The following is a 22877-nucleotide window of genomic DNA, read 5'->3' as shown; positions in this document are numbered from 1 at the left end:
AAATGAATCATTAAAAGTGTGGGGAGGAATTATTAAATTTTGTTATAAAGCACAACACCACTGATAAATCGTGGCTTCTGGGTCCCAGAAAAAGCAGCCTCGTCTCACGGCTAATCTCGCATGACGTCAGGCGTGAAACCCCGATAATCTGGGTCATTTCTGTTCATCTGACTCGCAACGAGTTGCGTTTGGATGTTCAAATTCATACACAACAGGACATTCAGTTCATGAATTTCCAAGAAACTACACTAATCTAAAGTGACACTGGGTGAAGTTTGTGCAAACGCAGGCAGATTTCGTGTCGCCTACTAAGAATAAATCGGATTCATCAAGTGTCCACCACCACCAGAACGACCCCATGGGAATTACTGGAGCAAAAAAGAAACATACCGATTTAATAAAATGACATTTGATCAGTTTGTCGACTCTCCCATTATCGCCCACTTCGTATTTTCTTTCAATAATTACACTGAATAAGTGTATGTTTTACAGATTATATTTCTGCATTTATTGAGGTACACGTAAGTATTTTCCCTATATTCTACAGTGGCCAGCTTAGAATAAAAATCCACAAACCGATCCGTAGGGTATTAGGCAGAAAAAGAAATTTACCAGTCAAAAATAATATTTTATATAATCCTGATAAGCGCCGCAGGTGTGAAGACGAGCGCCGCAGGCGCGAAGTCCCTCTAGGGGGGTCTGGGGGCATGCCCCCCCAGAAAATTTTTGAAATTTAGACTTCATTTCCTGCATTCTAGGACATTTTCAGGGTGAAATGGCGTGTAATTTTTGATCAGAAATATTGCATATTTTTACTTTGTATTTTTTTCAGTTTCACTCCTGAATGTATCAGATGTATGTATGGTGTTTGATTTGGTAACAAAAGTGAAAAGAAAATAAACAACAATGAATTGTATATAATCTTTTGATCTAGTTACAGTATTTAATAAAAAAAAAAAACCAACAGTATTCTATTTTACCATACCCCAATGAACCCCCCTTGTTAATCAATGTATCACACATACCTTTTCTGTCTTTGTGGAAAAACGAATCAGTTTTTGTCACATTCAATTTGGGGCGTTTGTTGGGATTCATCTTGATCCAGAAGAGTGAGTCAGCAAAAAAAAATGCGGTTCTCCCGCCAAGAAAGAGGAAACTACAACGCAGGGTGTTTGGCAATTTTCGACCAATCAGAATTCGCGATTTATTCAGTCCGCATGTTACAAGATTCAGTGCGGGCCAAAATGGCGGAAACGATGAAATATTCTGATTTTTCATTTCAAGTTTTCAGTATTTTTCGTATTAAACTGTGTTTCTTACGATTTGTAAATGATGGCGGAACCACACACGGACTGGCCATCGGGAGTAGCGGGAGTTTTCCCAGTGGGCCGGTGGTTCAGTGTGGGCCAGCGGAGAAAAAAAAAAAAAACAGTTGCGCGCTGGCCTTTAATATGATAAGCAATGTTAACAGTTTCTTTAACAAACTGTTAACATTGCTTATTACAGTTGCGCACTGGCCTTTAATATGATAAGCAATGTTAACAGTTTGTTAAAGAAACTGTTAACATTGCTTATCATATTAAAGGCCAGCGCGCAACTGTAATAAGCAATGTTAACAGTTTGTTAAAGAAACTGTTAACATTGCTTATCATATTAAAGGCCAGCGTGCAACTGTTTTTTTTTTTTTTTTTTTTCTCCGCCGGCCCACGCTGAACCACCAGCCCACCGGGAAAACTCCCGCTACTCCCGATGGCCAGTCCGTGTGTGGGCGGAACATAACTGGATTTATCGGATGACATGTGGGAGTATTCATGTGCGAAAATTTTCGGCATTATCGTCCGTTTCAGTATCCGTCTGTGTGTATACTTGCCCGTTGAAATCGGCAATTGCCCGTCAAATTTACGGGTGGACGGGTCTCTGCCTAATACCTTACCGATCCGTGTTTCCAATTCTCTCTGGCTGGTGGTGCGCTATCGGCGGTGAGCGGGACTGTTGTGAACTGGCATCTCTTTCTCGTCTCGAAAAGATAACCGTTTACTCTGGAATATCCTTGATAATCATCTGCCCTTTCATCCGACGTATAAGAATCCCAATCACTATCAGAATGCTCTCCAACACGTGATTCCATATCAAGACTGGTCTAACCGCTGCTGCGCACGGGAACGAAACTGATATCTGGATCTGCTACACATGTGACATCACACGATATCTGGATCTGCTACACATGTGACATCACACACCCTTTTGGGATCTTCCGAATCAGTCTCAGCAAATTCCATGAAAATCGGCTGATCTTATTGATTTTCCATCAATTTATGGCCTTTCGGATCAGCTATGGTTTGAAAAACACATGGTCAAATCAACATAATGATTGGGGATTTTTTTGTATCATAGGGGAGAAGGGGAAAAGAAAAAAAAAAGTGGTTTAGGGACATTAAATTCACTTTAACCATGAGTAAACCACCTGTTACAAACAAAGCCATACATATTTGTGTGCGCACACACTAATATGTATAAAATAATTTAATGACACCATAGTCAGTGCTTTGCTGAACAGTAAATGTAATATTCATTGGTGCCGTTTTATACGTGTTCTGCATATTAAACAAATAAAAAACGCACAGTAAGCCACAACATTAAGATTTAAACCACAAGTTACATATAAAGTTCAGTTTGCAATATTTTTTTTTTAAATATGAACTGAGAATTAGCTCAAAAAGGCTGTGTGAGAGAATGTTTGCATGAGCGCCATTTACTCATGCTTGTTTGCTTAAAATCAGCGGACTTGCATACCAACGACCACATCCAAACGCGAGCCAAAAAATACAAAACGCGCATTATTTCAAGTTTAACACATGTGCACTAAAACATAAGCTCACCCAGAGAGAAAAATCTAAACACAGGAACCCAGAGTCCGACTGCTTCAGTTAAATTCAGCTTGTCCGTGTGTGTGTGTGTGTGTGTGTGTGTGTGCACCGTTTTCTAAAAACGCTGCCGTTGTCTGGTTGTGTTCCTGCGCAGCACCATTCGGTTTGCTGGTATGAAGCACGCCAAAGGCTCCTGACGCAAACCTTCAGCACGGCGCCTCAACGTCAATCTGATCCTGGCCTGCAGGGTAGCCGCCCTTGCATAAAAACACCGCCGGCTAGAACATCATGCTTCTCATGTAAACGCTGGCACAAAACAAGCATCCACAGAGTTAGAGGTCACCGTAGGGCGTTTTCATATACACTATGGCCAAAAGTATGTGGACACCTGATCATATTGTGCTTATCGAGCTTCCCACTAGATTTTGGGGCATGGCTACGGGAACACGTGCTCATTCAGCCACAAGAGCGTTGGTGAGGTCAGGCTCTGATGTTCAGTTGGCCTTACAGCTCATCTCAAACGTGTTCAGTAGGCTCTGTGCAGGTCACTCGAGTTTGTCTGATCAAACCTTGGCAAACCACGTCTTCATGGGGCACCGCTTTGTGCACAGGTGCGTTGTCGGACCGGAACAAGTTCGTACCCTGTGGTTTCAGTGAAAGGAAACAAAAAACATTCTCTCCAGCTGTGCGCTTCCAACATGGGTGTGGTCACGTGTCTACAAACATTTGGCCATATCGTGTTGGTTTGAACTGAATCTTGATGTGTTTCTCTTCCAGTGTGTGTGAGATATTCAACTCAGAACTGATTATACAGGAAGTGAACAAACATGCTGCGTATTGTGGGCCTGACCAGAGCAAGAGAGTTTAAGGAGTGTACTTTCAGCCGTACACACCACCTCGATGAGGAATTTACTTACATATTCTTTTACGTTTTTGGTTTTCACTGCTTTGTAAGAGTAGTATGCTGGATACAGGGTTCCAAACAGCAGCCTGTGAAGAAAAAAAGAAAGGAGTATTAGTTTCTTTGCATGACGAATCACCTGTCAGAAGTACAAGTGATCCTTCCAGCCAGCCACTCCAAGTCCTGTGCTATTGAGAGCCACCCACTTAATTTCCTCCTACTGACTGTGTTCACAAGATAAACAAGTTCCACTTCATCGCTCAAAACCTATAAATCACACACTGGGGGAGTGAGCAAGAGAGAAAAACCCAGAAAACAACCCACAAACCAATAATAAAACTTACATAGCACCTCTCTCACAGAGGTGGATTAAGTACCCAACTTCGTCTGGCTAACGCGACTTCAAAGCTCTCCGAGCTATTGGTCTGGCCAAGATATTAAGCCCAACCGTTTCCCAAAGCACGTGGTTGACCCGCCTCCCTGAAATGCCTCCGTTTGCTACTGGTCGAAGCCAGAAAAGGCTGTGACGAAGCTTAAACCAATCACATCACTCTTTCCTCTGACATATGTGATGCGACGGGGCTAACTGGTAGATTAAACCATAGACATCCTATTATTAAACTCTTACCGAAGCCGGTCGGAAGCAAGGCGAAAACGTCCTTCCTTTCAATAAATACCTCCAGGGCTGCTCTTTGCTCCGTTTTCAATGAGAACTTCCCGTTGAATGCTTTCAATACATCATTCGTGAATGAAGCGCTTCCGGCATAGATTCTGTAAACAATCTATGGCTTCTGGTCGCAGTTCTACTACGTCAGTGCCTTGAACACGCCTCTACCCAGGGCCGTTGGAGATGCTCAAAGTTGACTGGTTCCCGATTTTTCGGGAGCTTAGAAGAGCTGTAGATAGCTTGCCTGGCCAGACTAAGCTCGCAACAGGCCCTCGTGTTGCGTCATGCATAGGATGGGCGGGCCCAGGCTACCCAACTTCATTACTTCAGTCAAAGTACAGATCCCACTGGTCAAACGTTACTCCGATATAAGTGAAAGTTGTCCAGTCACATTTTTTACTTAAGTACTGAAGTATTTGCTTTTAAAAATACTTTAGTATTAAAAGTACAGTCAACGCATCATTGTATTATTACCACAACGCTTTAAAAAAAAAAAAAAAAATGGCGTTACCAAAAACAGAAATGTGAATTCACAAAACGAACGCATGCTGTGCCATCATGGTGGTTTAACATTAAGCTAGCTAGTCAGTGAAACCCCACTTGACATGCTAGCAAACTTTTCAAACTTGAAAATCATATTGGGTAGCTAACGCTACTAGAAAAGAAAGAGTTCTACATTCCATTTAGTTGGCAAGGTTATGCCAAAACATATTTCTGAAAGGACTTCAGATAAGTTAACGTTATTCATGTTCCCGTAACTCCGTTTTTACATGCTAACTAACGGTGTCCAAGTTAACTAGCTGTGTGTTAACGCTAGCCGTGGACAAGGCTACGGCAACTTGGTGGGCAAATCCACAGAAAGTCATTTGACTAACCAGACTGCATAGCTAAGTTTGCAAGGTTATCGCTAGCTCTAAAAGCACAGACAACTTCATTGCAAGTTTTCTCTTGGAATAAAACGTTTACATACGTCAATATGCTTCCGCAGGTTGGACGGTGTTTTTGTAGGCCGTGATGTGGTTCGTTTTCGGCAAACAAAGCAAACATTTAAAATGAAACGAAACTTTATTCCTTTCAGAAAACTGAAACATGAGTTCTAGGTAAAGCCATGTGTGTGTGCGTGCATTCCCCAGAAGAACCGCCTCCTTCCATTCTGCCATCAGCTGATCGTATTCAAATAACGCTGCTGAGAAATCACTGAACTTGATTTTATACAGTCTATGGACGTGATCCTAGTGATTACTGATAGGCTGTCAAAGTGTCACCTGCGAAAAAACCAAATCACCTTTTTGGGGGGGGGGGGGACGACCCATCCACTTTCAAAGCTGCTTCATAGTAACGAGTCACGAGGACCTTGATAGAAATGTAGTGGAGTGAAAAGTACGATATTTGCCTTTCAAATGTAGTGAACTTAGTCAAAGTTTAAAAAAAAAAAAAAAACCACTTACTCAGTGTACTTAAGTACAGTACTCAAGTAAAATGTACTTCGTTGCTGTCCACCTCTGCTCTCTCTCACCCAAGGTTGCTTTACAATTACCAAAAAGTCCACCAAAAGGGGGTCAGAATGTAATTCCAGCAGCATAGCTGACCACAATTCCACCAAAAGATGCACGAAGGTATATCTCACACCGCCTGCACAGCCACCACAATGCCACCGGGCAGCATCACTCTGAACAGCGCTCCAAACACAGAAGCGCCGCCGCACAGGGCTCTAAACAACCCCCGATGTTAAAAAGAGCACCGAGCTCACTGCAACCCATAGCGAGGAGCACAGGCATCACCCACAGCGGACCAAGACCTGAAGAGAACCGACACCCAAAACCGGGTCTCGAGCTACGCGGCGGACAAAACATTCAAACAAAAGAACAAACATCAAATCATACAAATCACAAAAAGAAAAACAAAAGGGGGGGGAGAAAAATAAAAAAAAGCTCTGGTGAGAAGCAGCAGCCAAAACACGCACACTGTGCTCTCAACCAGAAACAAAAAGACACGGGATAAATCACGTAAAACGCCCAACATGTCAGTGTGGTGTGGGTTCCGCTGATCAGAGAGCAGATGGACCTGGAGCCAGCCTTTCAATCTGGACGCTGCAATTCTCAGCTGAGTCTCATTTATTGCGTTCCACTCTGCCAAATTTGCAGCCGAGCCTGCGGAATAACGCGCGGTGGAACCTACCAGAGAAAGCAGCCCCTCTGCCCCACCCTCCCACTTAATTGCTAAATGATGCTAAGGAAATTTATCATTCCATACGCAGTTTCCCCTGCTGCACCCGCAAACCATTTATTTTTTTTTTTCTAAAAAGGATCGAGCAACAGCTGGACAGGAAATGTTAATTATTACTGATGGCCCGATAGAGAAATCTCTGTTGGTGATTACAGCATAAACCTATTATTTCATATTCTCATGCTACATAAACTTCCTGGTGTATATTAAAATACCGTTAAAAACCGTAAAACACACGGATGATAGAAAGAATCGCAGTCATGGTGCAAATGCTACAAGCTACAGCGAAGGAGAAAAACGCAGAGCAGCACATTGGGCAATCCTTACAGCCTTACGAGGCAAGTTGGATTTCCACACGCTCTAATCGAGGCGTTTGATCGCTATGGAGACGGCATGGCAAATGGACACAAGCTGTAATAATTCAGTTTGTAATCAGACCCTGATGGCCAAAATGTCCACGACACTGATCTCAAACCAGAGAAGTGTGCGCTAACACTCCATAACCGATGACAGCGCATCGAGCTTTAACACGCTGAAGGGTTTAATCAAAAGAAGAACTCATTTCCTGTTGCAAAAAGTTAAATCTTTACAATTTGGCAGTGATGCTTTTCCAGAAGTAGATTTAAAAAAAAAAAAAAGTTATAAACGTCGAGGTGGGACTGAAATCTTTAAAACGTGATTTTTCTTCCTTCTTTGCTTTCGCTGGAACTTTATTTGCAGTCACGACACACACACACACACACACACACACACACACACAACAGTATAAACTTGCTTTTTCCTTGGCACGGGTGTAAAACATTGGCCTGAAAAGAAAGAAATGAAGGGAGTGAAACACAGGGGTGAGCGGTAATCATAACGGATCGAATCGAGGTGCAGATGATGAAAGAGACGAGGTGTTTGGGACCGGGAGCACTAATCAATGTAGTGCTGACAGATGAATAAAAGCCTGGAACACAGAGAAAAAAAAAAGTCGACACTCTGTTCACTTTAGCTAGGAATCAAGCCTAGACATCCCCTGCCTAATGATAGCGCCCTTAGAATTTTTTTTTTTTAATTTTTATTTATTTTTTACAGCGCCTCAAGTGTAATATTCTTCAAACGGATTTTGAGTAGCGTAGCCCCCCCACCATTTTTTTTTAACTTTCAGAATGTGGTTGATTTGAGTAAAGCAAGGTGGTAGTCATGTCCTGCCTACAGTGGCTCGATGTTAAACTGCTAAACTCGGAAGACGCAGAGTGTGCGCGCTTGACTCAGCAATAAGGTATTAGGCAGAGACCCGTCCACCCGTAAATTTGACGGGCAATTGCCGATTTCAACGGGCAAGTATACACACAGACGGATACTGAAACGGACGATAATGCCGAAAATTTTCGCACATGAATACTCCCACATGTCATCCGATAAATCCAGTTATGTTCCGCCCACACACGGACTGGCCATCGGGAGTAGCGGGAGTTTTCCCGGTGGGCTGGTGGTTCAGCGTGGGCCGGCGGAGAAAAAAAAAAAAAAAAAAAACAGTTGCGCGCTGGCCTTTAATATGATAAGCAATGTTAACAGTTTCTTTAACAAACTGTTAACATTGCTTATTACAGTTGCGCGCTGGCCTTTAATATGATAAGCAATGTTAACAGTTTGTTAAAGAAACTGTTAACATTGCTTATCATATTAAAGGCCAGCGCGCAACTGTCTTTTTTTTTTTTTCTCCGCTGGCCCACACTGAACCACCGGCCCACTGGGAAAACTCCCGCTACTCCCGATGGCCAGTCCGTGTGTGGTTCCGCCATCATTTACAAATCGTAAGAAACACAGTTTAATACGAAAAATACTGAAAACTTGAAATGAAAAATCAGAATATTTCATCGTTTCCGCCATTTTGGCCCGCACTGAATCTTGTAACATGCGGACTGAATAAATCGCGAATTCTGATTGGTCGAAAATTGCCAAACACCCTGCGTTGTAGTTTCCTCTTTCTTGGCGGGAGAACCGCATTTTTTTTTGCTGACTCACTCTTCTGGATCAAGATGAATCCCAACAAACGCCCCAAATTGAATGTGACAAAAACTGATTCGTTTTTCCACAAAAAGACAGAAAAGGTATGTGTGATACATTGATTAACAAGGGGGGTTCATTGGGGTATGGTAAAATAGAATACTGTTGGGTTTTTTTTTTTATTAAATACTGTAACTAGATCAAAAGATTATATACAATTCATTGTTGTTTATTTTCTTTTCACTTTTGTTACCAAATCAAACACCATACATACATCTGATACATTCAGGAGTGAAACTGAAAAAAATACAAAGTAAAAATATGCAATATTTCTGATCAAAAATTACACGCCATTTCACCCTGAAAATGTCCTAGAATGCAGGAAATGAAGTCTAAATTTCAAAAATTTTCTGGGGGGGCATGCCCCCAGACCCCCCTAGAGGGACTTCGCGCCTGCGGCGCTCGTCTTCGCACCTGCGGCGCTTATCAGGATTATATAAAATATTATTTTTGACTGGTAAATTTCTTTTTCTGCCTAATACCCTACTCAGCAACACCACTACCAGAAATATACCTGGCACATCAGCACGATCTAAAAACACTGCCCTGTCAGTTATTTATAAAATAACCGTAATTAGATGCAAAAGGACCTCATGAACCTCGCTGGCCCATGTGCATTAATTCTGGTGTGTAAGAAAACCCCTGTACTCCAATCCCAATTAAAATACTGCAAGCTAAAAACATTATCTAAAAATGAGCGTAATGAACGATGAACACGAATACGTGCTCGTGTTCCTGAAGAAACGGCTTCTTCATGCTGTTGAAGTTGGCTCGAGAAAGCTCATGATGAAATCGCAAAACAGGACTTGAGAAGCTTTGAATACACGTTACGAAATAAATGTTTTCCAAACTGCCTGGGAGACCTCGTGGCACTTGCTGGAGCGAATGTACCGAGCTCAGATGCATATGGGGGGGGGGGGGGGGGGGGGGGGGGGGGGGGCGTCCCCCGCCCGTCTTCTCTCTCATGGCCCACAGCCACAGATCCACCTTGGCAGCGGTTTATTTTGCTGTTGCTATAGAAACAGAGCTGCAGGGTTCCAGGAATGGTGCTTGGCTTCCAGTGCGTGTTCTCCCTCTCTCTCTCTCTCTCTCTCTCTCTCTCACTCACTTCCAACCTGCAATTTTAATGTTTGTGGAACCGCTTCTTGCTTTAACATGTTAGCTCCGGGAACCAGGTATCTCTCCCCCTCACTCATTTGACCATCGACTTCATCGAGAACGTATTCCACCTGCATGGCATCTGAACAAAGGGAGGTTTGAACAACACTTTGCCACCCAAGGATTTGGTCATCTCACAGTTACACAATGACACGTTTGGACTTGATTTCATTCTCGTTCACTTCCTACAGGGGAAGAGGAGAAAAAAAAAAAAAGACAGCGCAACAAGCAGTACGCTCGCCAGTCGGAAAAGATTTTCACTTCTCTGAATGAAGTCATTCCGGTTGCAGATCCTGCCCTCTCTTTACATGCTTGTTACAGGATTCGGACCAAAAGCATACATGTGTAAAGAGCGTTTAGAGACAGCGTTACCGTAGCAACAAGAACGTGAGTCCTTTGAGTCTAAGGAGTGCATAATGCTAGTCAGGTGCCACTTACACTGCCAGCCAGGGCTTTACCCCATTGGCAACGTTTTACCCACTGAGGCTCAAAGCTAGCACGTTTCCTCTGAGATACACAAACCTCACCAACATATCTTTTCAAACTGCTGCTCCAGCTGTGTCACACAGGGTCCATCTGAGTGTCTGAAAAGCAGCTGGTCCTGACAGTAACTAGCTGCTCTCTGCCCCGACAGATGATCGATCAATCATTTTCATGGTTATGTTAAAAATGTTAAATATTTTTCCATGCATGATGTCTCATTTTAGGTTACTTATTCTGGCCATAACTGTTTAAATTTTCCCTCTGTTGTAGAAAAGTGCATGAGTGTGCCATGGGTAGTCTTGGGTTTCAGTCATGTGACTTTTCTTAGCGATTTCACTTCTGCTAAAACAGCTGGTGGTCTAGCAAACCAAAACGGCTGCCGTCGTGCAAACAACTAGCGATAACTTGAGGCCAATTTATGCTGACAACCCAGTCCTCGCAGATGGCGTCTGCGAAGCACCCCCCTTCGCAGACGCTCTGCGCGCACCTCCCAAAAATTGTGACCACCGCAGACAGCGTCGCAGACAAGAGGGCTCCGATTGGTCCACTCTACATCCGCTGTACACGCACTTCCGCTTCCCTACTTTCCTGGTTTGGTTTGTTTTCACGACCGCCATTTTTAAAAACACGAGCGAAGATGGAGCAGCACGAAGAGCGGTTGATCGAGGAAGTACATACATCTATACGACTCCAGTTCTAGTCATTATAAGTAACCGGAGGATAAACACTCCACTAACCACACCCACCAACTACTCCTAGCGATTTCCCGACTTCGCAACCCCTTGCGTTGTGGCAGTGAACAACATCGCGCACGCCTATCACTCCCCGCTCAACAATAAATTACAACTGTCTGCGAAAAGCTATCTGCGAAAGCCTTGTCGCAAGAGCATGCAGAGCCCCTTAGAGTGAGTATGCTCGTAATCTAGAAGCCACTGCCGGCTTTAGATCTATTCAGAAGATTGCTATGTGCAATGGAATCGACCCGTACAGTCTGGGAAAGAAGGATTTGTCATACGATCTCAAAAACGACCCTTCAGTCGAGTTCCCCGACATCTCGAACTATCTGGTGTTGCAGACGTCCTTCTACACCGCAAAACACATGAAAGCGTGGAAGAGTATGGAGGCTTATGACTTTTTTGTATGTGGCTGGGTAAAGGACCTCGCTATCAGGTCGCTACCGAATGAATCCTGGATCGTTTTTGCCCGTGTAAGGATATTTAAAAAAAAAAAAAAAAAAAGCTTTTCGTTTGCATCTTTACTACGAAGCACTGCAAGTTGAAGTGTAAACAAACAGTTGACTTGACTCTCACTTGTGTTGGCTCTTATCTCTCAGCTAAATCATTCACAAAGATCATCAGAAACCCCTTTAAAGACCTGGAGCTTAGTTAAACAAGACGGAGAAGTGATCACGGCTGGGGAAGAATTTTGTTGCGACCTTCATGCATATAGACTTGGTAAGGAGTAGACAAAACAACAGCTGGGGACTTTGGCGCTTCGTGACTCATCTCATTATCTCTAGCCGCTTTATCCTGTCCTACAGGGTCGCAGGCAAGCTGGAGCCTATCCCAGCTGACTACGGGCGAAAGGCGGGGTACACCCTGGACAAGTCGCCAGGTCATCACAGGGCTGACACATAGACACAGACAACCATTCACACTCACATTCACACCTACGCTCAATTTAGAGTCACCAGTTAACCTAACCTGCATGTCTTTGGACTGTGGGGGAAACCGGAGCACCCGGAGGAAACCCACGCGGACACGGGGAGAACATGCAAACTCCACACAGAAAGGCCCTCGCCGGCCACGGGGCTCGAACCCGGACCTTCTTGCTGTGAGGCGACAGCGCTAACCACTACACCACCGTGCCGCCCCACTTCGTGACTTAAAAAAAAAAAACCTGTAAAATAACGACACACAGCAAGAAAAGCATTAACACCAGAGCTGAGAGGGATACAAACCTTTCACCAAGCGATCACTGTAAACTCGAGTGTGCTTCAACTCGGCTCCCTTCGATTTCAGTGAGAGGTTCAAAAGCCACCTTTCTCTACGTCTTTTTGTGAAATCCTGTGTTCGTTCACCCTTTATTTTATTAGTTGAAGGAGAATCCTGAAGAAACTTAGTTTCACAGTTTGATCGAGTTGAACAACTTCAAACACAAGCGTAAGGCATTTTTCATGCGAGCAATGCACCTTCTCCGTACAAACGCTTTGTCAACTGAGCTTTGGTAGACCACCAGCTAAAGTTTTGAATAACTAATGAAGTGGATGTGAGGTCACGTGAAACCCAAGAATTTTATGTACACGTTTGTATGAATGTGATGAGATGCTACCCGGCTTGTAACATTCCCAGATTCTAACAGTAACGGGTGTGGTGGTGCATGTGCTTCATGGTGTTCACTGCAGCCTTTAGATAACGGCACGGTGCACGTCACTGGATGCACACTTAACTAGGAAACCATATATGGATATAGACCACTTGCATGTGACGTCACAGCCGATCCAGATTGTAAACAGACGTCATCTTGTCGGTCAAACGACATATTACCGCCTTCTACTTCTACCTTTTCTTCTGGAAAACCCAACTATATACAATTCTACTACAACGTCAACTCCACTGAAAATCAATAAAACATAAGACGAGTGGAATCCTGTGTCCGAGTCCTTCCCTTTCAAGTGCGGGAAACCCATGATGCTCACATACACTTGACAGTAGGCTGCCACAGGACCCTGACCGGCGTGCAAAATGGATTCCTGCTATCAGGTATACCATATATACACCAATAGTGATAGACTACTGATACTTGATCTAACTGATAATATAAAATATTCAACCATAATAGTGGATATGGCGGCGCATGATGGGGATGCTGCAGCTACAAGCTCTCCCTACCTGTGCATGTTTATGTTTGTGTGTATTTCTGCGTGTTGTTCGTCTGTACCGGACTTCAATATCCACTACAACCGTATGGACTTACTGGACATGGGTTTCCAGCAGAAAATGACTGTTTGTAGCGATTTCCATCACCTGCGCAACATTCCGGACGAGATAGCGAGACCAGCGGGGTCTCCGTGAATTGTTATCGGGTCTGACAGGCGAAGGAGGCGGCGTTGGGAGAGGAAGCAAAAGCGAGGCTGCAGAGCCGGCCTGTTGACTAAGCTCAGAAAACAGCCACTCAAACCTCCACTGCCAAGCCTCTACCTCTCCAACGTCAGATCCATGGTAGACAAGACGGACGATTTGGAATTACAGCTGGAATTACCTTATTCTATTCTATAATCGGCTGGTCAGTGCTATACTAGATACTACTGATATATCTAGTATTAGTACTAGTACTCAATACTTAAGTGACTTACCCGTCCAATGAGGATTGTTATTTTCTTGTTTACAAGATGCCACATCTGAGGGCGGCTGACAAATCCTGAATTTCTGTAAAGATAACTGTCCAGAGATTTATAAGCACGCAGTGCTTCACCACTGAACAGCGAAGGAAAGTTAATGAGGTAATTATACACATCTGGGTATTCCACCCCTGGCAGTTCAATATCCACTGACACGGTCATGAAAACTACGTCCGGTAATCGATAAGGGTCACTAATCTGTAGGTCGTTTATTTTAGACGTATATCTAGTTATCTGTTCATTAGAAAAATGAGCCGTGTAGTCCGTCAATTATATTCAGCTGTGTTGCTGACCGACAAGATGGCGGCTGTTTACATTCCAGCCGGGATTCGGTCACGTGACTGCAAGAGGTCTATATGGGGACTTGGGTGTTGTTTGCAGGGTTTTTTCTAGAAAAATTTAATACGAGGGCGCTCACCATGGCGAGGGAGTGAAGCGGAGAGGGGGGTCCCCCCCTCCACCGTGCGAAGCCTTTGAAAAACTGAGGCTACAATGGGACATTCTGAGGCTATCTGAGAGGGAAATTCTAACAAATTGTCTGTCAACATTGAAAAAGAAAGAAGTAATCATCATCTGCCCTGGACAGTCTTTGGCTTTCTTCCGTTTCGTGCCGCGGGATGACATCTTTAAATGCCCAAGTGTCAACAAAAACTCGCAAACTACTTCTGTCAAAAGCTCCCGCGCCGGTGGGTGAAAGGTCATTCAGTCTCGAGAAATCTCGCTCTACAAGTCAGCTGACCTTGTATGTAAACCATGTCAAATCTCGCGAGAGCAGCCGTGACAAGTAAACAACTAAACAACATGGCGCCTCAGTCTGGAAAACGCCAACTCGGATCGTTTTTGCACCGTCTGGCGGTGTATCTACTATGATTGGAATATTTTTGGAGTAATTATAACGTATTTGATGATCAGACACATTGTCACGTGGTGTTGCTGGGACGTTTTCACAGAGAAAAGATCGTTTTGAGAAAGACTGCATGTTGTGCAGTAGCATACAAGTGCATGGCCCAAGTGTGACTTGGGGTTCAACTGGCATTTCGGTAAGAGGGCACAGCGCCCCTGTTCCCCGGTTTAGATGAAAGCCTGGTTTGATATTAACATAAGACAGTTTTTGGGTCCGTTATCATTTGACTTGCTATGGAATGGATAATAACCTCTGATCTAGCTGATCACGGAGACAAACCCCATTCTCTTTCTGCCTCAGATTCATGTTTCTGCTTGTCAGGAAAGCTTGAGTGCTTTTTGGATGATGGCAATATGAATCCAGACCTCTCTAGAGACATCATGCAAAAACTGTCATGAACATAGACGGAGCAGATGATTTCCTACCAAAATCAGAATGACGACATGCTAAATCAATTCATAGATTGAAAATAATAAGGCTCTATGATCGGGTACCCGCCTCGGTGTGTGCGCGTGGGGTGGGAGTCCATGCGCGGAATGAAAATAAGGCGGTGATGTGATTAAACATGACCATGATTCAGTAAGACAATAACCTTTGCTCCACTTATTATTTGAAACAATCGGACACGCAAACCGATCGAGGAGATTGCTTCCCGGTCCGTGCTCGTTTTATTCGGTTGCGGACCGTGTGGCCAACACTAAAAATCGCTCACTGAGGTCACAGGGCACCTGAACACACTTGTGCCATTAACCCTCTTCCGCATACTTGAACTCCCAGACACCTACTGGTTGGTGTGGCTCTGCCTGACAGAAGAGAGGCAGTAATGCCATCCCTACCACCCTTGCGCTCTCGGTGACCTCATGATCTTAATGACTGGGCAAACGCTTCTGCTACACTGCTCAGGCCAAGAAAAAATAATTGATTGTTTCCGGTTACCCGACCGACTGTTTAAAAAAATGCCCCGACCCTAGACTTTTTTGTTAGATGTTTTAAAAAAAAAAAAGTATTTTCGCCGACCAACAATAAATTTTGGGAAAAAAAAAAAATCTGCATTACGATTTGCATAATTTTGTCGATCTGACAAGTGACTAATTCTAAAACGCATATATCGGACAAGAAACACTCATTGATTTCTCACGGCCTCAATCTGACGTCATGACCTCTTTCCGGGAAACTCCGGCTTGTGTTGTACACAACGCTAGGCATCATGGCGGCCAACGAAGTGTTCTCGATTACCGTGATCGGTTGCGACCACACGGAAGATTGTAAGACAATAAGTTCATTTTATAAGTTTTCAACTGTAAAAGAACTCTACGAACATCATCCTCCTCCGCTGGACGAGTCATGAAAACAGTATACACACAGCGCCCAGGCTAACGGCGGTATCGATATCACGATGTTCTTTGTATTCATATTAAACATACAAGTTCACAACATAGTGTTCCTAATAAAAAGTTAAGGTTCAACATTTGTAGTTATGTTTATAGTTCCTTTAAGCGTCCGAGCACTCCATATTTTATCCATGGGCTCCGAATCCTGTATTCCACAAGCTTCACTGGTTTTCTTAGGCCTGGTTCTGGATGGTTGAGTCACAGAATGACACTTCCCCACTATGTGCCACTGTTTGACCCACACCTAAAATTTATTTAAAAAAAAAAAAAAACAACCCACTACCTACCCGGTATTTTGTGTGATAAAAAAAAAAAAAATAATAATAATAATAATAATAATAATAATAATAAAAATAATAATAATAATAAAATAAAAAGACCTACCTACCCACCCTATTTTTTTTCAAGATGTAATAGGAAACAATTTTTTTTTCTTGGCCTCATCTTAAAACATCCATTCCCAGAACCTTAAAGCATCAATCTCAGACAAACGGAAATCGGATGCCTTTTATTTAACAGAAGAAACGCCAAACATTGTGTTGGTTGCAACCCTCCCAACCAAACTGGAATCAGTTCTATTATTTAGATGACGGTTCGGTGAAAAATGCACGAGGTGTTTTTAAAAAACACACACACACCTACATTACCAAAAAGATACCTTGGTTTTACATGAGCAGGGAAACAAACCTGTTCATTCATCATAAAATTAATTACCTTCATTTGTCAGTCACTCCATGCCACAGTGGTTACTATGGGTGGAGCAAAAAAAAAAAAAACCCCACACCGCTACAATACCTTCATAACATCATGGTGAAACGGCAACTTCAGCCCAATGATTCATTTCCCTCACGCCCTCATTGTGTTGAGTGATTCACACCATCGTCCTGCTCAGTCATTTTGCCGGCTCATTCACCATCGACGTGTTTACAATTAAAACAGTGGGAACACGGAAACAAAAGCTTCGAACTAAACGAAGAAAAACCTGTTCGTTGGATGTTTAAACACGCAAGGTGTATTGAATCAGTTAATTTTGGATAAAGATGAATGCTGTTGCTACACCGAGTCGAGAGGGAGCGGCAGCATGAACGTCAACGGTCAGAAATTCCAGACAAATTCATTACAACGTGCCAAAACAACATGAAATGAAAATCAATTTGAGAACATGCATGACCGATGCCATCGCCATACTGTACCCCAACAATCTGACAACAGAATTGCCGGTGGGGGGAAAAGAAAGGGGCGTGATCAAACATAAGTACTGCATGTTATGTACACATCCCAGAGGAAAAATAAATATATATAAGAGAAGCTGGTTGCAAATGTTTAAATAACAAAACACCACCCATTAACAGAGTCAGGACTGCTCGCCTGAAATCAGGACGGCAAATAAACATAACGAGTTATGATCAAGGTTCGACAGTGAAGACATTCATAGCTTTATCTGTTCGGCAAGCCCAGACAAGTAAAACCAAGATACACCAGAGAAAGAGGTTTTGTTGCTCTACTCCGAAGTCAGACAGCAGGTTACTGAAGTTCACATAGGATACAAAAACTGGCAAAAAAAAAAAAAAACCACACCCACATGAGACACACCACACTATTTTTGTTGGGCGTAGAGCGCCAGACGGCTTGCTTTCCGACAGACATGTAAATCTAAATCATTTGACTTGAGAGTCCAACTACAGTGATGTTTGCGATATCTGCGATTCCTGATACCATTATCGACTGCCCCAAGCCAATTATGGCCTAAAGTGTGGACACAATTTCTATAAATTTGTGAGTATAGAGATCTTGCAGTCACGTGACCGGAAAGTACACAGCCGCCATCTTGTCGGTAAAAAACACCGCTGAATACTGCTGCACTCGTGTACAAAATGGATCAATTTCAACCGACGGACTACACGGCTCATTTTTCTAATGAACAGATAACTAGATATATGTCTAAAATAAACGACCCACAGATTAGTGACCCTTATCGCTTACTGGACATAGTTTTCACGACCGTGTCAGTGGATATGGAACTGCCAGAGGTGGAATACCCAGACGTGTATAATTACCTCATTAACTTTCCCTCGCTGTTCAGTGGTGAAGCACTGCGTGCTTATAAATCTCTGGACAGTTATCTTTACAGAAATTCAGGATTTGTCAGCCCCCCTCAGATGTGGCGTCTTGTAAACAAGAAAATAATCCTCATTGGACGGGTAAGTCACTTAAGTATTGAGTACTAGTACTAATACTAGATATATCAGTAGTATCTAGTATAGCACTGACCAGCCGATTATAGAATAGAATAAGGTAATTCCAGCTGTAATTCCAAATCGTCTGTCTTGTCTACCATGGATCTGACGTTGGAGAGGTAGAGGCTTGGCAGTGGAGGTTTGAGTGGCTGTTTTCTGAGCTTAGTCAACAGGCCGGTTCTGCCTGCAGCCTCGCCTCCTTTGCCTGCCAGACCCGATAACAATCCACGGAGACCCCGCTGGTCTCGCTATCTCATCCGGAATGTTGTGCATGCGATGGAAATCGCTACAAACCGTCATTTTCTGCTGGAAACCAATGTCCAGTAAGTCCATACAGTTGTAGTGGATATTGAAGTCCGGTACAGACGAACAACATGCAAAAATACACACAAAACACAAACGTGCACAGGTAGGGAGAGCTTGTAGCCGCAGCCGTTGTAGTAGAATTGTATATAGTAGGGTTTTCCAGAAGAAAAGGTAGAAGTAGAAGGCGGAAATATGGCGTTTGACCGACAAGATGGCGTCTGTTACAATCTGGATCGGCTGTGACGTCACATGCAAGATCTCTATACAAAGTACCTACAGGTTGTACCAATACACAGAAGTGTGGCAAGTCAGTCTGATTGAAAGCTTCACCATTCTGTAGCTTGTGGCCAGAAAAGTGTACAAAACGATAGTGTCTTTGTGGGCTGTGCCTGAGCATCTGAGACTAAAAATAATAATAATAGGCAGCACGGTGGTGTAGTGGTTAGTGCTATCGCCTCACAGCAAGAAGGTTCTGGGCTCAAGCCCCATGGCCGGCGAGGGCCTTTCTGTGTGGAGTTTGCATGTTCTCCCCGTGTCCGCGTGGGTTTCCTCCGGGTGCTCCGGTTTCCCCCACAGTCCAAAGACATGCAGGTTAGGTTAACTGGTGACTCTAAATTGACCGTAGGTGTGAATGTGAGTGTGAATGGTTGTCTGTGTCTATGTGTCAGCCCTGTGATGACCTGGCGATTTGTCCAGGGTGTACCCCGCCTTTCGCCCGTAGTCAGCTGGGATAGGCTCCAGCTTGCCTGCGACCCTGTAGAACAGGATAAAGCGGCTAGAGATAATGAGATGAGAATGAATAATAATAATAATAATAATAATCTGACTTGCATCTGCTACTTACTACCTCAGTGGAAGAAAGTGTGTGTGTGTGTGTGTGTGTGTGTGTGTGTGTGTGTGTGTGTGTGGGGGACATGGCAAAAATATATTCTAATACTCGACATCGTTTTATATCCTCCATCAAAAAACTCCCATGCAGGGGTCAGCCAAGCAACAAAAACAATTTGGTGCAAGTCAGTCATGGTCTAGCCTGGACAGACCATGATCTGACATCACAATTTCAAGCTATACGGCCGGCTCAAATCTCTAAGTAAAGACAGACTTTAACAGAAGTCATTAAAGCGAGACAGCCGTTCGATTTCATAAAAATCAGTGAAATTTAGTTCCCTCTGAAATTTGGTCATTGTGATACATGTTTACTTCTGTAATGTCTCACAAAATATCAGACCAGAGCATTCTGTGGCTGGGAAGTTATTTACTTTGCTCGGGAATCCCCTCAAATGGTGTGTGAAACTGCTCGCTTCATGCAGTCAAGCAGACAGACAGAGGAAGTCCGTGTGCGCAGGTTTACCTTTGACCGTGCACTGACAGTTCCATCATTCTGTCGCTAAACGAACAGGTGATCACACCAAGGTGCTCGCTGATATTTATTGGTTTGGTCCTGCGTTTCCTTTCCTTCGTATATAACATAACGTCTTTTCTTCTTGCTTTCCGTTACTGTAGTCGGTCTTTCACATTTCACTCGCGTCCTCCATTTTTGTCTCGTTTCAAATTTGTATCCCACAATGCCTTGTGCGAACAGGGAAAGCCCACCATGTCATGCATGACGTAGCATCTTGAATTGGGTCATGGTGAAGCAGGGGGGAAAAAAATAGACAGACGGAGCAGAGAATTTAGGGCCACGTGGCTTTAAAGCCATTAATTGTTCCATTTATATTTAAAAAAAAAAAAAAAAGTCTGATTTGAATTCAGTAGCTTTCAGTCCACAAAACAAAAATAACTGTTGGGGAAAATTTATGACCTACACTTGAAAAATCTGACAGGCCGTCTACTTTTAACCAACATTATAAAAGCTCAATTTCTTTTGGTTTTCAACATTTAGAAGGAAAGGAGGAACGGACTGAAAGGTAATCATTTCTACAAAAACAGATTTCTAGCATCCAATCCGTTATTTATTTCAGGGACCGTTATAAAAACAGACACCTGGCAATATGTGCAGGCAAGTTCTTAAAAAAAAAAAAAAAAAAGTTTATTTTTATTTTCTCTTGTTTTTCTTTTTTGTATAGTTTGATGTTTTTGTCCGAGTGTTTTGTCTGCCGGTTGCAATGTAGCTCCGGACCCAGTTTGAGGCATCGGTTCCCTCCAGGCCTTGGTTCGCCGTGGGTGATGCCTGTGCTCCTCACTATAGACTGCAGTGAGCTCGCTGCTCTTTTAACATCGTGGTTATCCAGTGCTCTGTGCGGCGGTGCTCAGAACACTGCACCAAAGCAATGTTGCTCGGTGACGTCACGGCGGCTGTGCAGGTGGTTTGGGACATACCGGCGCTCAGCGTGGCGGTGCTTGTGCGCTTGCTTTGCGGATCCATGGTGTGGTGTTCCAAGTGATGTTGCCTGGCGGCATTGTGAAGGCTGTACAGGTGGTGTGCAACTTATTTTCATGCACCTTTTGGCAGGACTGTAGCAGCTACACCACTGGAAGAACATCCCGACCACCTTTGGGTGGGTTTTTTTTATTTTTAAATTGCAAAGCGCCCTTGGGTATGAGAAAAGCGCTATACAAATTCAACTGATTAAATCGCAATATCACCATCATACACCCCAGCTCTATAAAGAAAGCAGAAAAGGATCAGTAGTCACGTCAGGCGAGAACCGAAACACAGCGTGGAAATGTTACGGCCTGCCTGGTCACTTCTGGTGTAAATGGGATTAAGAATTCAGTAAGTGACGAACAACAAAGTGTATAATCCTACACTTAGAGAGAGAGAGGGCTGAAGGAGAAATGAAAAACTGAGTTCCAAGAAAATGAATGTAGTCCTAACAGAGAAGCTGATTATAACGTAAGGAAGGCAAACCAAACAGGATACGGAATGGAAAGGAAAACCTGGTGGCTGTTGTGGTAGGTGAGGCATTTATTTTGTTGGCATGATTTGGGTCCACTTCCAAATCAATACAAAGCTCTCATATGATCCATTTCTACCCGGATGTGGGAGTGGTCTCTTCCAGGAAGACTCCGCCTCATCCACTGCACACAAGTTCTCAATGAATGATTTCGGCTGGATGATAACGATGTAAAATCGTACGCTACAACCTTCAGAGTCACCAGATCTCAACCAAATTCCACACCAGTGGGAGATGCTGGAACGCCGTGCTCTTAAACACCATCATAAAAAAAAAAAAAAAAGTCACCAGACGGGGAAACATCCTTTGGAAGAACGACGTGCAACCCTCTGGTACAGTTCCAGAGACATGTAGAATCTGTACCATGAAGCTCTTCTGGCAGTTCATGGTGGCCCGTCTTACCACATTACTGACCGAGGCACCGAGTTTTCCTTTAATTTCTCACATGGCGTACAGCTGGGGGAATAAAGTGACTAGCCTGAGAGCAGACAAACACACTGAAAAGGATGGAAGAAGAAAAGTACAAAGCAGGAGGAAAAAAAAAAAAGTCATGACTTGTTTTTGCTTTGAGATTGCGAGCAGGATTTCAGCAAGTTCACAGAGGGATCAAGTCTCGACATCTCCCAACTAATGAGGGACTGAAGCAGTGCCCAAAGTGTAATGCGGCTTAAAGTGATTTGGGAGACTCACCGAGCTGGACTTTTAGAGGAGAATCTCACAGAGCTGGTCAAAATGTTCTTACAATACATGATATTAAACTGCACTCATACACACAAAAATGCATATGTTATATGGGTACACGCGTTTTAATGGGAAATACACCACTAATATTTTTTCATACGAGATGCATCCAGGACATGGAGAACCAAAACCATGACAAAATCTCATCTCATCTCATTATCTGTAGCCGCTTTATCCTGTTCTACAGGGTCGCAGGCAAGCTGGAGCCTATCCCAGCTGACTACGGGCGAAAGGCGGGGTACACCCTGGACAAATCGCCAGGTCATCACAGGGCTGACACAGACACAGACAACCGTTCACACTCTCATTCACACCTACGCTCAATTTAGAGCCACCAGTTAACCTAACCTGCATGTCTTTGGACTGTGGGGGAAACCGGAGCACCCGGAGGAAACCCACGCGGACATGGGGAGAACATGCAAACGCCACACAGAAAGGCCCTCGCCGGCCATGGGGCTCGAACCCGGACCTTCTTGCTGTGAGACAACAGCGCTAACCACTACACCACCGTGCCGCCCGAAACAAATAATTGTTTTGATAAATTTGAGTTTTGTTTGTGAATATGTCGATATGATTTATAAAAAATAAATAAAAAACCACCACGCATTGGCTTGAAGATATGAAGTTTATCTTCTGGCGTTGAAAAA

The 22877-nt window shown here is 43.6% G+C and overlaps 1 protein-coding gene across 1 annotated transcript in view; it reads right to left on the bottom strand.

Annotated features, from left to right (window-relative positions):
• reep3b (receptor accessory protein 3b) overlaps positions 1–22877 on the bottom strand; it is a 69700-nt gene that overhangs the window by 28660 nt on the left and 18163 nt on the right. Inside the window, exon 2 of the mRNA XM_060939598.1 lies at positions 3785–3857. Coding sequence (XP_060795581.1) covers positions 3785–3857 — 73 coding nt within the window. The remainder of the gene's footprint in view (positions 1–3784; positions 3858–22877) is intronic.

Source organism: Neoarius graeffei, chromosome 14 (assembly GCF_027579695.1).
Source record: "Neoarius graeffei isolate fNeoGra1 chromosome 14, fNeoGra1.pri, whole genome shotgun sequence".
Taxonomy (NCBI): Eukaryota; Metazoa; Chordata; class Actinopteri; order Siluriformes; family Ariidae; genus Neoarius; species Neoarius graeffei.
The sequence above is the reverse complement of the archived record's forward strand: the minus strand, read 5'-3'. Positions and strand labels throughout refer to the sequence as shown.